Source organism: Mchenga conophoros, linkage group LG11, assembly GCF_057382185.1.
Source record: "Mchenga conophoros isolate Kocher_MC1m ecotype Shallow Benthic linkage group LG11, M_conophoros_male_GT1.1, whole genome shotgun sequence".
NCBI lineage: Eukaryota > Metazoa > Chordata > Actinopteri > Cichliformes > Cichlidae > Mchenga > Mchenga conophoros.
The window spans coordinates 37500018-37514412 of record NC_140536.1 but is presented as its reverse complement, the minus strand read 5'-3'; the positions used below and the strand labels follow the sequence as shown (position 1 = coordinate 37514412).

The 14395-nt window shown below is 41.9% G+C and overlaps 1 protein-coding gene across 3 annotated transcripts; it reads right to left on the bottom strand.

The window, feature by feature from the left end:
• Positions 1 to 5697: 5697 nt before the first annotated feature.
• On the bottom strand, positions 5698 to 9728 carry LOC146564990 (putative C-type lectin domain family 20 member A). 3 transcript variants are annotated; one of them, XM_085290444.1, is made up of 6 exons: positions 9599 to 9728; positions 9270 to 9323; positions 7946 to 8305; positions 7533 to 7860; positions 6701 to 6800; positions 5698 to 6310 (listed from the first exon to the last, which is right to left on the bottom strand). In XM_085290444.1, the coding sequence occupies exons 2-6, from the start codon at positions 9304 to 9306 to the stop codon at positions 6173 to 6175; spliced, it is 963 nt and encodes a 320-aa protein (XP_085146570.1). In that variant the 5' UTR covers positions 9307 to 9323; positions 9599 to 9728; the 3' UTR covers positions 5698 to 6172. The 3 variants fall into 3 exon arrangements, with proteins under 3 accessions (XP_085146570.1, XP_085146569.1, XP_085146568.1); XM_085290443.1 differs by lacking the exon at positions 9599 to 9728 and having other exon boundaries at positions 5701 to 6310; positions 6701 to 6783; positions 7516 to 7860; positions 9270 to 9572; XM_085290442.1 differs by lacking the exon at positions 9599 to 9728 and having other exon boundaries at positions 5705 to 6310; positions 9270 to 9572.
• Positions 9729 to 14395: the final 4667 nt, after the last annotated feature.

Below are 14395 nucleotides of genomic sequence, written 5' to 3'. Positions count from 1 at the left end.
AAAAAAGTTGCAAAAAATAGTTTACAACAGCAGGAAATTTATTTTGAGTGTCTTCATAGTTTTATTTTGGAGATACACCAATTTTTATATACTGCAGGAAAAACGAAAAAACAATCCTATGATGCAAATTTGCAAAGAAAACAGCAGGTGCATCAAAATAAACTATTTCCAGCTGTACAATTCGAGTTCTAAGCATCACAGAAACTATTCAGAAAAGTATAGAGTCAAACATGACTTATAAAAACACCAGTATAGGCAATTAAGGCCTACAAGTAAAAAACTACATTTCCGCGAAAATGACGTCACTTCCGGTTTCGGGCAGGAAATGGCGCACATGCGATAGTTCGCGACTTCCAGTGTTGCCAACTTTGTCGCTATATTTAGCAAGTTTTCAGACCCGCTAAAAAAAAAAAAAAAAAAAAAAAAAAAAAAAAAAGACGTGAAAGCCCTTATTGCTTTTACTCTCAACAAGCAGCGGGTGCTGTAACGCAGTCAGTTCTTCTTTTACTCTTATGCTGTTTTGTGGATCACAAGGTTTAAAACTACTTATAAACACACACACACACAAAGTAACTCCACCAGAGCGCCTATTTCGGGTCACTTTTGCCGGTCCAAGCCCGGGTAAAGGAGCAGGGTTGGAATTGTGACATTAAAAAAAACAATAATTGCTAAAAGAAATTTAATTTGTAGTTCTAAATAAATTCTAAATGCATTTAGGACGTTTTTTACTCACTTTATGTCTCTTCCACGATGTTATTTCTCTCTCCAACAACATAGGTTACAATTAGATTAGCATGACCTATTATGCAAATTTGGCGATGACGTCATTTAGCGACTTCTAGCGACTTTTAGGACAACCAATAGCGATTTTCCTTACTGAGGAGTTGGCAACACTGCTGACTCTGTTTCACTGTGGGAAGTGTTATGAACAGCTGATCGGATCACAAAGCTGTTTCTGGAATATTATGTTTTTTGTTCCTGCAAGCGCTTTTTATGCAATTTTTGCAAAGCTTTATGTGGAAGGAAACCGTGACCGAGGACAAGCTGATGGCATCAGATGTAAGTACAACTCCTCCGGTTTCATATGCAAAACAAATTATTGCGCTAGCTTACACTGTTCAGGTTCTACAGGGATTTAAAAATTGTTACACAAAACGGAGCGTGCTGCTCTGACCGGCTTTAAAGGGTTAACGATGACAACGTATTGAATAATGACTTTAAAAAAATAATATAAAATAGTGTGCAACACCACTGAAGTTTTTTTTACCTCTCTTTTCAACCAACGGCAGTCACTCTCCTCTCCAAATAACTTCTGCTTAGCTTTCCGAGCTTCCCTCGGGTCCTCTTAATCAGCGGTCTCCACCCTTTTTTTGCACCACGGACCGGTTTATGCCCCACGGACCGGTTTATGCCCCACGGACCGGCCTTTAAGGTGTCGCGGATAAATGAGGGAGGGGCCAATAATCGGCTCAGTCATTTTTAATGATGTTGAAAGCCCAGATTGTAATCGTGATTAAAATTCGATTAATTGAGCAGCCCTACTGTACACAGCCTCTTAATGTGACCAATATCTTTTTACAAAAGACGCAGGTGACCATTTTTAGTATTTAAAAAGTTTGCCAGTGCTTTTCAGCTGAACTAGCATGCTAGCGCCAAGTTATCAAGTATTAGTCTAAATATCAACTGGTGCTAGTGACGTTTTGGTCTCGAAAAAAGTAGCCTAGATGTTAAACTTACCGTGCAAACTTTCAGATGAACCACAGATCGCATATTTGTGATTTGTCCTAAAAACGTCCTTGGTAAAAGCTCGACGTTTTCTGTTCTCTCTCCACTCTGCAGACTGTGCACGCTGCTGGTTCGTTAGCTGTAGCCGTGAACTAGCAGCTCTTCTCCCGCTCCTCCCGCCCTCACGTCATTATCCAATCAGAGACGAGCTACAGATGCGCATTCAAAATTAGGCGCACTCAGTGTTATGGCAAATGCAGATGGACCCAGGGAACAGAACGCACGGAGGCAGAGTTGCGGTGAAGACAGTTTATTTACAGTGATGGGGAGGTTTTACAAGGACAAAGTATGTACAATAGCGTATGAATGGGGACGCGGAGCCAGGACGTGCAGGTGACGGAAACACACACAGGTACACAGGTGCACTCGATCTAAAAAAAATGATAACCGATAACTGAGAAAAGCTTAAAGTAGACTTTACAGAGAGCTTACTTGGTACTGTTTATTGCCAAAACCTCCAGACGAGGCGAAATCCTGGGGAGGAAACAAAACTTCTTACAGTCACCAGAAATAATCCAACGGCTCCAGCAGGCAGGGGCAGAATTACAGACTCTCCAAAAACGTCAATACTCGGACACTAGTCTTCTGTCAGGTAGCTCCTAAAGAACACTTGCAGCTGATGAGTAACAGGTGTGCCAGGTTCAGTGACTCACTGCCCCGCCTACCTATACAAAAAGGGAGGCACCAAAAACACATACAGACAAAAACACCATATAACCAGAACCCAGCTCCTAGAATAGAATAGCCTTTATTGTCATTGTACAGAGTACAACGAAATTGGAGTGCCACTCCCTTGGTGCAAGTTTCAATGATAAATATAAATGTAAAATATAAAAAGTACAAAAAAAAAACCAATCGTAAGTACTCAAACAATAGTATGTACAATATATACAGGATAGCAGCATTAATATAATGACAGTATGAATAGCAGCATAATATAATGACAGTGACGGTATGGAATAGGTTCAATTGTTTTTGTGCTTATTTACTACGGTGATAGCTCTGGGAAAGAAGCTATCCCTGAATCTGTTTGTCCTGGTTTTATGTGACCTGTACCGTCGGCCTGACGGTAATAGTTCAAACAGTTGGTTGCTGGGGTGAGAGTGGTCCTTGATGATATTGCCAGCTCTGCTGAGGTACCGAGAGTTTGCAGTGACCTCCAGGCTGGGCAGAGAGCAGCCAGTGATCTTCTGGGCTGTGTTGATGACCCTCTGCAGTACTTTCCTGTCTGCAGCTGAGCACCCTGCATACCATGTTGTTATGCCGTACGTTAGGATGCTCTCTATGGTGGCTCTGTAAAATGTCACCAGCAGCCTCTCCTCCAGGTTGTTCCTCCTGAGCACTCTCAGAAAGTGGAGACGCTGCTGGGCCTTTTTAACCACCGCCGTGGTATTTGCAGTCCAGGAGAGGTCATCAGATATCTGCACGCCCAGATACCTCATGGAGTGTACCCTCTCCACACAGCTCCCGTGAATGTAAAGTGGGGCCGGGTCTGCTCTGCCCTTCCTGAAGTCCAAGATAAGTTCTTTAGTTTTCGTGGTGTTCAGTTGGAGGTTGTTAACTGAACACCACTCAGTCAGTCTGTTGACCTCATCTCTGTAGTCCGACTCCTCCCCCCTTGAGATGAGTCCAACCACTGTGGTGTCATCCGCGAACTTTATGATGGTGTTTGAGAGATGGGTAGGGGAGCAGTCGGATGTGTAGAGCGTAAACAGGAGGGGACTCAAAACACATCCTTGTGGAGACCCGGTGCTGAGTGTGATGGTGCTGGACCGGTGGGGGCCGAGTCTGACAGACTGTGGTCTATTTGTCAGGAAGTCCTTGATCCAGAGGCAGATGGGGGTGGAGAGTCCCAGGTGAGACAGTTTCTGGACCAGGATCTCCGGGATGATATGATTGAATGCTGAGCTGAAGTCCAGAAAGAGCATTCTCACATAGCTTCCTCGGTGCCCCAGGTGACTCAGTGCAGTGTGGAGCGCTATGGTGATAGCGTCCTCGGTGGAACGATTTGTCCTGTAGGCAAATTGGTGGGGGTCCAGAGTGGGAGGCAGACCGGCCCTGATGTGCTGACAGACCAGTCTCTCAAAGCACTTCATCACTACAGGCGTAAGTGCAACAGGCCTGTAGTCATTTGGGCTGGCCACAGCTGTCTTCTTGGCGATGGGGATGATGGTGGAGGTGGAGGCACCCAGTGCAGGCTACAGTAGCCTACAGCTCTGTGGAGAGGAGGCACCATAGACATCCTATGGAAGGCACCGTTAGGTTGTTTAGCCTGTGATATGATACATTGCTGACCTAACCCAAAAACAGTAGTCTAGTCTAAGTATCACATTACAATTAAAAGAAACATAAAGAATATAAGGATTATGACTGAACAGAAGTTTTACTTAGGCTATCGATAAATAATTTCTTATAGGTTACTGTACAATAGGCTGCAAATAGCCTGAATAATTAAAAAATGTCATTATAATTGCATATTTTTGTATAGCATAAAAATAGAGAAGTAACCTCTCAGGTTCACAATGGCATTTTCTGTGAATACATTTTTATTAGCCGTATACCTGAATTTGCATAATTTCATGAATCATGTTTAAAGTAGGTCCGTTACAGGCCTACGGTATAAACTTGTAAAGTGACTTACATATAATTCGTGTATTTTAAAAACAACTGACTAAAACTATAGTTTTTACAATATTTGCATGTCAAATTAACATAATTGTTTTGTTATAATATTAAAGTATTTCACTGTTTTTGTTCCCAATATTTGTAGTTTTAACAAATAAATTTGATTATAATCACACATTGATGTTGTAAATGTAACAAAAACATTCTGTTTAATAGTTTACAAAAATTCGCTGTGATTGAGACAGACCTCTCTGCATTGAATCATATCTGTTATTAACCTCTGTCTCTCTTCCACAGCATGTCTTTATCCTGTCTTCCTTCTCTCACCCCAACCAATCACAGCAGATGGCCCCGCCCCTCCCTGAGCCTGGTTCTGCCGGAGGTTTCTTCCTGTTAAAAGGGAGTTTTTCCTTCCCACTGTCGCCAAAGTGCTGCTCATAGGGGATCATATGATTGTTGGGTTTTTCTCTGTATCTATGAAGCGCCTTGAGGCGACTTATGTTGTGATTTGGCGCTATATAAATAAAATTGAATTGAATTGAAACAGGAAAAATATGTTTTGGGGTTTACTATACATTTCTGTAGGGATTTTACATGGTTTATATGTCACTGCCATTTTTTACAGTGCAGAATCTGTAAACACATCAGCCACGTCCATGTCAGGGCAGCGACTGCTGGAAACTCATTTTATAGATGAGCTTTAATCTGTTTCCTGTTGTTTTTGGCTTTTGTTCCTCTAGTGTGTGTGTGTGTGTGTGTGTGTGTGTGTGTGTGTGTGTGTGTGTGTGTGTGCAGCAGTGAATGCACCGCTGTGTGGACAGGTACTCTGGTCTTAATGTGGAGTTTTATCAGACTGAAACACTTTGTGTTTTAAAACAGAAAATATTTGATCTGAATTTATTTTGAAAATCACCGTCACACAGCCGTCTCGTCGCTTTCACAGATTTTTCTGTGAACAGATGAGCAGCAGAAGTTTTCAGCATTTTACATTCAGATGTTTCACAAACTGTTGGATTGTCTGTCTGGGATTTCATAGCCAGTCATGTGACTGCTGTCCCGCCAATCAGCTTCACTGTATGTGAGACTCTTATTGTTTAGCATTAAACTTCATGTTGTCTCAGCCTTTATGATGTGTGTTACTGCATCAAATTCAAAATAAGAGCATAAAAATGAAGCAACTGAAAGTTCTGACAGGACAATAAAATATCAATAGACTTTATTGAATAGAGTTTACAATGAAGATGGATGCAGAGCCATGACTGTAGTTTACAGAATCAAACAGCAGCAGAGACATTTCTGAGACAGAAAAATGTATATTTAATATGATAATAGAAAGCATAAATGCGCGATTCACTGACATATATGGCATATCTACTGTTATATTGCTGGGTGCTCATTTGAACTATAAAGTATGAAGTCAAAAAGCTCAGACATCAGGCTGCTCTGAACACTCAGTTTCACCTTTTTCTCCTCTTGAACTTTCATATGTAGAGACAGGATATCATGAACATTTATATCTGAGACACAGAAGGTCCGCCCACCCGCTCACCTGCAAACTTTAGCTTCACCAATCAGAAGAAACAAAGAGGCATAAAACAGCTCATCAGACACTCTGATCTGAGCTTAGGATAAAGAAGGATGATTTCCAACTGTCAGTCATGCAAAGCTACGCTGTTACAGTCCAGCAGTCAGAGTACAGAGATGGAAATAAGTTGAATTACACAGCAGATCATCTGAGGAACATCAGCCAATAACGTTCAGACTAAACCGACCCACAGTCTTCCTTCTCACTGTAAGCGGCTGTCTCCTCCTCTCTGTGGAAAACCTTCCCATCAGGCTGCGTCCTCCACCTCAGCTTCACCTCCTCAGTGACTCCTTGCTCCACCAGCTTCTCCCTCACCTGAAACACAGTTTTCACACATTAACAGAAGCTCCTCATTAATCAGCCGTTGTTTCTGTAGTGAGCAGAAAACGTTGTTGGTGCTGTTTCTGGGGGAAATGAACTAAATGAACTGGCTGGGGATGAAACTGAAGTCTGGAATTAGGCCTCATTGCCTGTCATTGGTTCACGTCGTCTCCTCACAGTAATCTGAAATTAAGTGACTTCTTCAAGTTACCAGTTAAAAAGGTTAAATAATACAAATGGATGGGATTGCATTAAACGAGCCCCGTATCTCTGCAGCTGTGTGCTGTCACGTGTCCCTGAACCTGCACAGACTCACTGCTCTCTATCATTTCACAGTAGTTATAGCGGTCTGTTCCTTGTATCGGGGCCCGTGTGACCTCTGACCTGCTGCAGGATGGATTCTTGCACTGTGGGGTCGTTCAGGTCTGCAGATCCCGCCCTCAGCTGAACCTTCACTGACCTCAAGGCTGAAGGTTTGACATCTGCAGAGAAAGAAAAGCCCGATGAGCCCAGGAGGACCAGACTGTGCAGAAACACAGAGGACAGACACACTCCTAGACCTCTACATGTCTACCTAAAAAATCAGTCAGACAACTACAGCTCATTCAGAACTCTGCTGCTCGAGTCCTCACTAAGACCAAAAAAGTGGACCACATCAGTCCAGCTCTGAGGTCTTTACACTGGCTGCCTGTCCGTCAGAGGATAGACTTTAAAGTTCTGATGCTGGCCTATAAAGCTCTGAATGGTTTAGGACCAAAATACATCAATGACCTCCTGACCCAGTATGAACCTTCCAGATCCCTCAGGTCATCTGGATCCGGTCTTTTATCAGTTCCCAGAGTCAGAACCAGACACGGAGAAGCTGCATTCAGCTTTTATGCTCCTTATATCTGGAACAAACTCCCAGAAAGCCTCAGATCAGCTGAAACACTCAGTTTATTTAAATCCAGGTTGAAGACTCACCTGTTCTCAGCTGCATTTGAATAAAGCACCAAATCCACACTTAAGCTTAAATTTCAAAACTGACATTTTAACTACTGATTTTATCTACTGTTTTTTTTTTTTAAATCAATTTTAAATCATGCTTTTTATTGTTTTTGTCTTTTAATGTCTCTGTAGCTTAAGGTGAATCACCTTGTTGTTCAATTGTGCTATATAAATAAACTTGCCTTTCTTTGCCTCTCCTTGCCCTGCATTGCCTTGCCCTGCATTGTCTCTGGAGCAGAGGAAGGGGCGTTGGTCATCACAGTTATGACTGTTGAAGGAGCCTGTTGATCCGACTATTGTGGCACAGTTTACGCTGTTATCAGGCTGCCAGGGCCCCCACGGCAGGTTGGAGGCTGTGCTCGAGTTTGACCACGTCCAGTATTTTCTGTACAGTCCAATCCAGGCATAATGATAATAAGATGCCATGATAGAAGTGACCTGGCTGTTGTCCTGCGTGTTGTTGATGGTGCTCAGGTCTGTGTACGTCTGTCTGCAGTAAGACTGAGCATCAGACCAGGTCATTGGGTTCTCCACCTCGATGTGTTTGTTAGTCGCAACTGAAACAAAAGATCAGACGGATTCAAACCTGCAGCTAAAATGTTCAGTTTGTCAAACCCTGGTACCAAAGTCTGAAACACTCACCGTCATAGCAGACAAAGTAATAAGTAGCTGAGCACCGTCTTGTGGACCATGATCCAGATTTAGTTATTATCACACACTCATCAGTCCCTGGCTGCCCCCATGGCCACATGTTAAACCAGGATGACTGAACTGGACCAGTTTGAGACCATTTCCAGCCGCTCTTGGAGAGTCCAATCCACGCCTCGGTGCTCCCCGCCCTTTTCTGGGCTTCCTGGATGAGAGCTGAGCTGTTAACGATGGCGAGGTCAATGTACTCATCTCTGCAGTATTGCTGAGCATCGTTCCAGGACTTCTGCAGGTCAACCAGGTGGAGCTGTCTGACTAACTGATCAGACTGAAGATGGCAGACCATCACGTAACCTGAGAGGACACGAGTCAGTCAGCGCGGTCACAGACTCACCTCAGCTCGACTATTTTAGTCATCAGGAGAATAAATTCTTTACATGCTACCACAACGCAAACTTTTTGTTGACATCTTTAAAGACGTGAATATATGTTAATATATGTGTCCTTCAAAGGATGTGTAACTCGTGTACTGGTTAAAAGCTGTTTTACGGTGCCTGTGGACACCTACACACTGGTTTCCTGCTCCAGGGCGAAACTCTCACATCAGCTTAAAAAGCTGCTTTAACAGTGCTAAGTTTGTTTTTCACTCTGGCCTTATTGCACATGCATTTGGACGATTTTTCCTCTTCAGTGTGCACAATGAAGGAAAACGACGTGTTAGTGGTCGAGGCTCAAAGCTGAACAACACGTGCACTAGGGCTGGGCCATATTATACCGTTCACGGTAATACCGGTACAATGTTAGGCAACAATAAGAAAATGAAATATCATGATAAATATTTTTGGTCATATCGCCCTGCTCTAACGTGCACACGGACGTGGTAAAAGCAGTCAGGATCTTTTTCAGCGAGCTGACGGGTTTGCAGCGTTTCAGGCTTTCAGTCAGATTTCTACACAGAAAATAAAATCAAGACGTGTTTTTCTCAGCAGTGCACACAAACAGCCACGTTCATGCACTGACTCTTCCCTCCTTTCTTTCTTTACTCTTTTACTTCACTTTATACAAACTCTTACAAACTACCGACCATTAGACTGTCAATCAAACTTCTAACTGGACCCAAAGAAACCTTTAGAAGTTTAGTTGACATGACAAAGGTCTTTGGAGATTGTACGAGTGTTCCTGTGACTGCTTGAAGCTCGTTTACAGACACCTTTAAAATAATCCCTATGGAGCAGTTCACTTTGTGCTTTCTTTGATTTTCTGATATCAAAAGTTTTATTCAAACTGTAAATGAGGCGACTGAGATGAGTTCACAGACCTGAGAGCAGCAGCAGGATCAGTCCACACCTCTTCATGACTGAGAGCTGAAAAACTGTGAAGACGTCCTCATGAATCTCATCTGCAGCTGCTCGTTCATTATTAATCATAACACTTAAAGCAGCATCAACAAAGAGGCAGCTGTCTCTGTCATTCACTCCATTTCTATCTAATCTAATCATTCAAACAAAACTATCAAACATATTCAACATTTGAAACGTTCAACTTTAAAAATGTTGTCTTCCTTCAATTATCATCATTTTGTTTATTAGAATACCAGACAATGAATGTGTGAGATTATCAAATAAACCAAACATATGCAGAACATACCCGACACGATGAGACGTCTGTGCAGCTGTGACACAGTCAGAACTCTTCATCTGATATAAATGTCATCCTCGCTCCTCCTCCCACGTCCATCAGAGACTTTGTAAAAGTGGTTTTTTAGAAAGCAGCCCAGTGTTCATTACAGTGCATTTGTTTAAAGATGCTCAGAGTCGTTTAACTGAAGATGACTTATTCAAAGTTATTACAGATGCAAACAGACTGACGTCTGCCCGACCACTTCAGTCTTATTTGAATAATGTTGTCATTATTAGAATTGGGAGAAAAGAGCGTTCAAGCTCAACTCCTCCAAACAAATCAGTGATGATGACGACACAACCCGACACATTTCACATGTCAGTTCCAATCATAGAGAACAAACAGTTTTTATTTTGTTCTTTGTTTGTTTGGCTTCAGCGTCTTTTTAATGATGTTACAGTTTTAGTGCATCTCCTCTAAAAGTGCAAAACGTGCTTTGAGAGTCTCACACAGCACCACTCCCAAAGATGGAGGCTCAGTCACAGACAAATAAAATGCACTGATTTTAAAGTCACCACTAAATTTCACTGAAAGAAGAAGCCAGACCTGCCCTGGATCATGAAAAAGGTGCAGTTTGAGCACTGTGGGTCCTTTTAGTCATCAGCTACAGGCTAAGCTGCTGGTTTGCTGACGCTGAACAAAGATCTGGTTTCCAGGAATTACTGAGTTCGATCCTTTATTTCTACTGGTCACGCTCAGTCAGGTTAAATGAGCGCAGCTAATGAGCTGCAGAGGTAGCAGAATCAAAATGCTTTATTAATACCAGAGGAAATAATGTGGTCACAGTTCCTCCAATACAATCAATAAATAAAATATAATATGCTACAAAGTTACAAAATATAATAAAGTAGCTCCGATATATAGCTTTATTCTAAATATCCCAGTTTGTTACACAAAATTTAATATAGATAGTTAAATTAAGGCGCCCCTCAACAGATTTGGCATGAAAAGAAGGGAAGTAACATGGGGAGTCCACCTTAACTTTATTCACTGTAGTGTCTCAGTGCTCGTGATGCAGGGGCAGTGTAAACGGAGGATGGATGGAGGGGGGTGGGTGCTCCACCTTGGATATGACGATGATGATTACACTCCTGCTCACTCAGTGGAATTTTTCTGCTGCTGGGCCCAAACTCATCCTTTCCTTTTACTGAGCTCACAGGTGAAACAGGCTCTTCCTCGCTCCACGCTTCTGTGTAAATGCATGTAGCCCCGCCCCTTCCAAGGTCACATGATGTTGCTCACTTCCTGAGTGAAAATACAAGATTTTTTACACTTGGCAAGTAATTTGGAGGCAGAATAAGGAAGCCGTATAAGTATTTAATCTTGTCTGTAGACTGTATACTACAAAGTTCAACACAGCCAGACTTTCTTTGAGTCAGCTGCCTCAACAAAGTCTTAAAGAGATAATAAAGACAGCGGTTATCAACTTTCTCTGTTGAGATGGGCTTTTTAACCCTGTGAGGTCATCATCACTGATGACCCTGAACCTAACTGTCCCAAACCCTGTGTTGTGGTTAGTGTCAGACGCAGAGTCAGTATAATAAAGATAGCCATGGACGACTTTCAGGACATGCTTACTAATCTACAGCCTAATAAATCAAATGAATATTTCCAGAAACTGATCACAGGTGACCCCTCACATCCTGCCCACCAATTCTTTGACCCGCTGCCCTCTGGTCAGCACCCCAGCTCAATCAGGTCCCACACACCTCCCCCCACACCCCACCCTGACCACCCACCCACAAATCAGAGCCATGGTCTGGGTAACCCTCATCACTCAGGACGCTCACACACAGACTCAGTTTGCACTACTTCAAAGCACTTTGCAACCTGTTCTTCCAAATTGTTTATTTCTGCACAGTTGTTGTCGAGCACCCACAATTTCGTTGTACATTGGCATGAATTCAAGAATTTAAGAATGAAAGTTCAGTGATCCTGGTATTTTCAGACTCCTCGGTGATTGTGCTGGTTATAAATCAGTCACTGTGTCTTCATCAGGTTTCAAACACTTGTTGATTTTACACACTGTCATAATGTGTGCAAACTGTGTTTCAGGTGAGGGAGAAGCTGGTGGAGCAAGGAGTCACTGAGGAGGTGAGGCTGAGGTGGAGGACGCAGCCTGATGGGAAGGTTTTCCACAGAGAGGAGGAGACAGCCGCTTACTGTGAGAAGGAAGACTGTGGCGGTTTAGTCTGCACACCAGGAAGTGACATCATCTGTGTATTCATTATTACTGGCTGATGTTTTAATGATAAATCGATTACGTCTTTTAATCTTTAGAAGTTATCTGACTGACAAATATCAGTAGCTAGCTCCTAAATTATTGTGTATATTAGGGTTAGTAATCGAGTATATGTATGTGTAATGTTTGAAAAGTAATTACTCTGTAGATTAGTGTTGCTGGACCTCTAATCACGACTCTCCTGAGCAGGGTGACGCTCTGCTCTGAGGGTCCTGCTGTGGTGTCAGGAAACAGGTGCAAATGATTTTCTTTTTAATAACTATGATTTTTCTTCTTCAGCTGTTTTTCTCAATGCATGAAATTTGTAATTTTCATCTTATTTTATGAACTAAATAAAAGAGCAACTTTACACGCCTCTACTTTTTCACAACTTACGGGTTATGATGGCAAACAGGGCGCCAATAAAACTAATTTGAATACATTTCATGATTTTGATTATTCTACTTTGATTCTTCAGTTAAATCAGAGCTCAGATTGTCAGACACACCTTAAAAGCCTGTGGTGCACAGCCTCTTAAAATAAATCAGTCAAATTTAAAATCAAACTGTTAAGTCAAATTGTTGAATGTTGTCATTGTGTTTCTTAAATTTGTAAAGTCTTAGTTTAAGCAGCAGGATCAAGACATTCCTTTGATCCTGACCACCTCAGCCTCTCTGTGCTGGGGGAGGTTTTATTGCAGATACATCCTGTCTGACAGATCTGCTTCTTGTGTTGTAAGCTTCCTGCTTTTATGACCCTTTTGGTGAGCAGGAGGTCACACAAACACACCCCCATCACACACATAGACACACATAGACACACACACACAGTGCCTTGTCTTAGAACCATTGGGGGGTTTTATGGTGGGAGGTGTTGTGTTGTATTGTGTAAACTGTAATAAATGCGACGCAGCTCTGACTCTCTGTCGGTCTGACTGCTGAACAGAAACCTGTCCCCGCTTCAATAAATGATGAATTGATTTAACTTAAAGAGGAGCTGTATATGAGTTGGCAATAAAATGCTGGGGAGACTGAAGAATGTTCAAAATGTTTAAAATGAACTCATCTGAAGCTTGGACTCAACAAAGGTCCATATGTCATCATTCAGCAAGAAGATAAGAGAAAATGCCTCATGGATGTATCCAGTTTCACTCAGTTATTAACAGTTAAGTTTGAACTAAACAACCTAAAGCTGCACTTTCTCCATCAAATTCCAGTCAGATCAGGAAAACAGTTATACTTTATATGATGTATTTAAACCAGTTTGTTAATGATTTGTTGCCCCCTCACATATAACTGAGTAATATGTTTACATGGAGCCTCTGTGGCTCTGGTCTTTTCTTGTGTGGACACCGGCTACATACAGAAACACAGTGAGGACTTGTGTACGATCACCTCTTTACTCGAACCCTCGGATAACCAAAAAAGGGAAATCTGTTACTGTTGCTAAATATCTTTTTTAATCATGCATTAAGCTGATAGCACGAGAATTACAGCTTTAATGGGTTCGATTTTTCTGAAAGAGATAAAAAAATACAGTTAGTTGATAATAAGCAGCAACCATGAGTCCAAATGTTCATGGAAAAAGCACAGAAACACAGCTTTGTCGTATTTAAAGTATACCCAAACCTAAAAACAGATGATGATTGCACAGTATTTGAACAGTTTATTCCCAGAAATAAATCCAGAGGTTCCTTTGTTGGAAGAGACGGGAGCAGAGCAGACCTGGAGTTTAATCACAGAGTCGGGAGAGCAATGAGACCAGTGAGGGTTAGCGGTCCATACAGAACTGGTGTTTGGTGTCAGTGGATGAAGACCAGTGACTCCCAATCATCAACGCGAGTTTAACACGAGTACATAGTTTATCGTGTTCTCTGTTACCTCTCATAGACAGACTGATTATTCATGTTCTGCACTCTGTCCAGAGCTCTAACATTTTGTTTGACTGTAACATTATTTTAAATCCAGACAAACACTGAATCTTTACAGCTTGTAACCTAAAATAAAAAATCAGGGAATAAATCATTGATCCCGTCCTAGTGTGCAGACTAAACCATCACAGTGCTCGCTCTCACAGACGGAGTGATGAAGGGCCGTGTGGAGATACAGAAATTCTTTTATTGCTGCCATATAATCTGCATCATTGTAACTGCATTAATAACATTCTTTACAGCATTATTTCATCTAATAATGTTTCTCACAGTACTGATACTGCATTACAGCTGTTTATTGAAGATGTCCATTTGAGGATCCTTCCATTATGTTAACTTTTATTACAGGTACGGTTAGAAGTATTTTATACACATTGCCTATCTGTGCTTATTTTGAGTTGATGTTCGGTTCATTGAGGGTCTTAAGCTTCACTGGCGTGACTGTCCAGGTGATCCATGCTGAGGGAAACTAGAACATAGAAGGATAACTGCAATGCATGCTCACAGTACATATAATACATATAATCTAGGAATGTGTCCGGCCGGAGGCCTCAACTCATTTGGTGTCTTAATATATTTTATTCTACTTGGTAACAGATGATCAGAGTCAATA

Excerpts from the sequence above, each read along its gene's own strand:
- LOC146564990 (XM_085290443.1), bottom strand. The coding sequence starts at position 9,450 with ATGATTAGATTAGATAGAAATGGAGTGAATGACAGAGACAGCTGCCTC. Across the intron at positions 7,861-7,945 it reads TTACTTTGTCTGCTATGACG|TTGCGACTAACAAACACATC; the intron begins GTGAGTGTTTCA and ends CTTTTGTTTCAG. Across the intron at positions 6,311-6,700 it reads AAGAATCCATCCTGCAGCAG|GTGAGGGAGAAGCTGGTGGA; the intron begins GTCAGAGGTCAC and ends ACTGTGTTTCAG.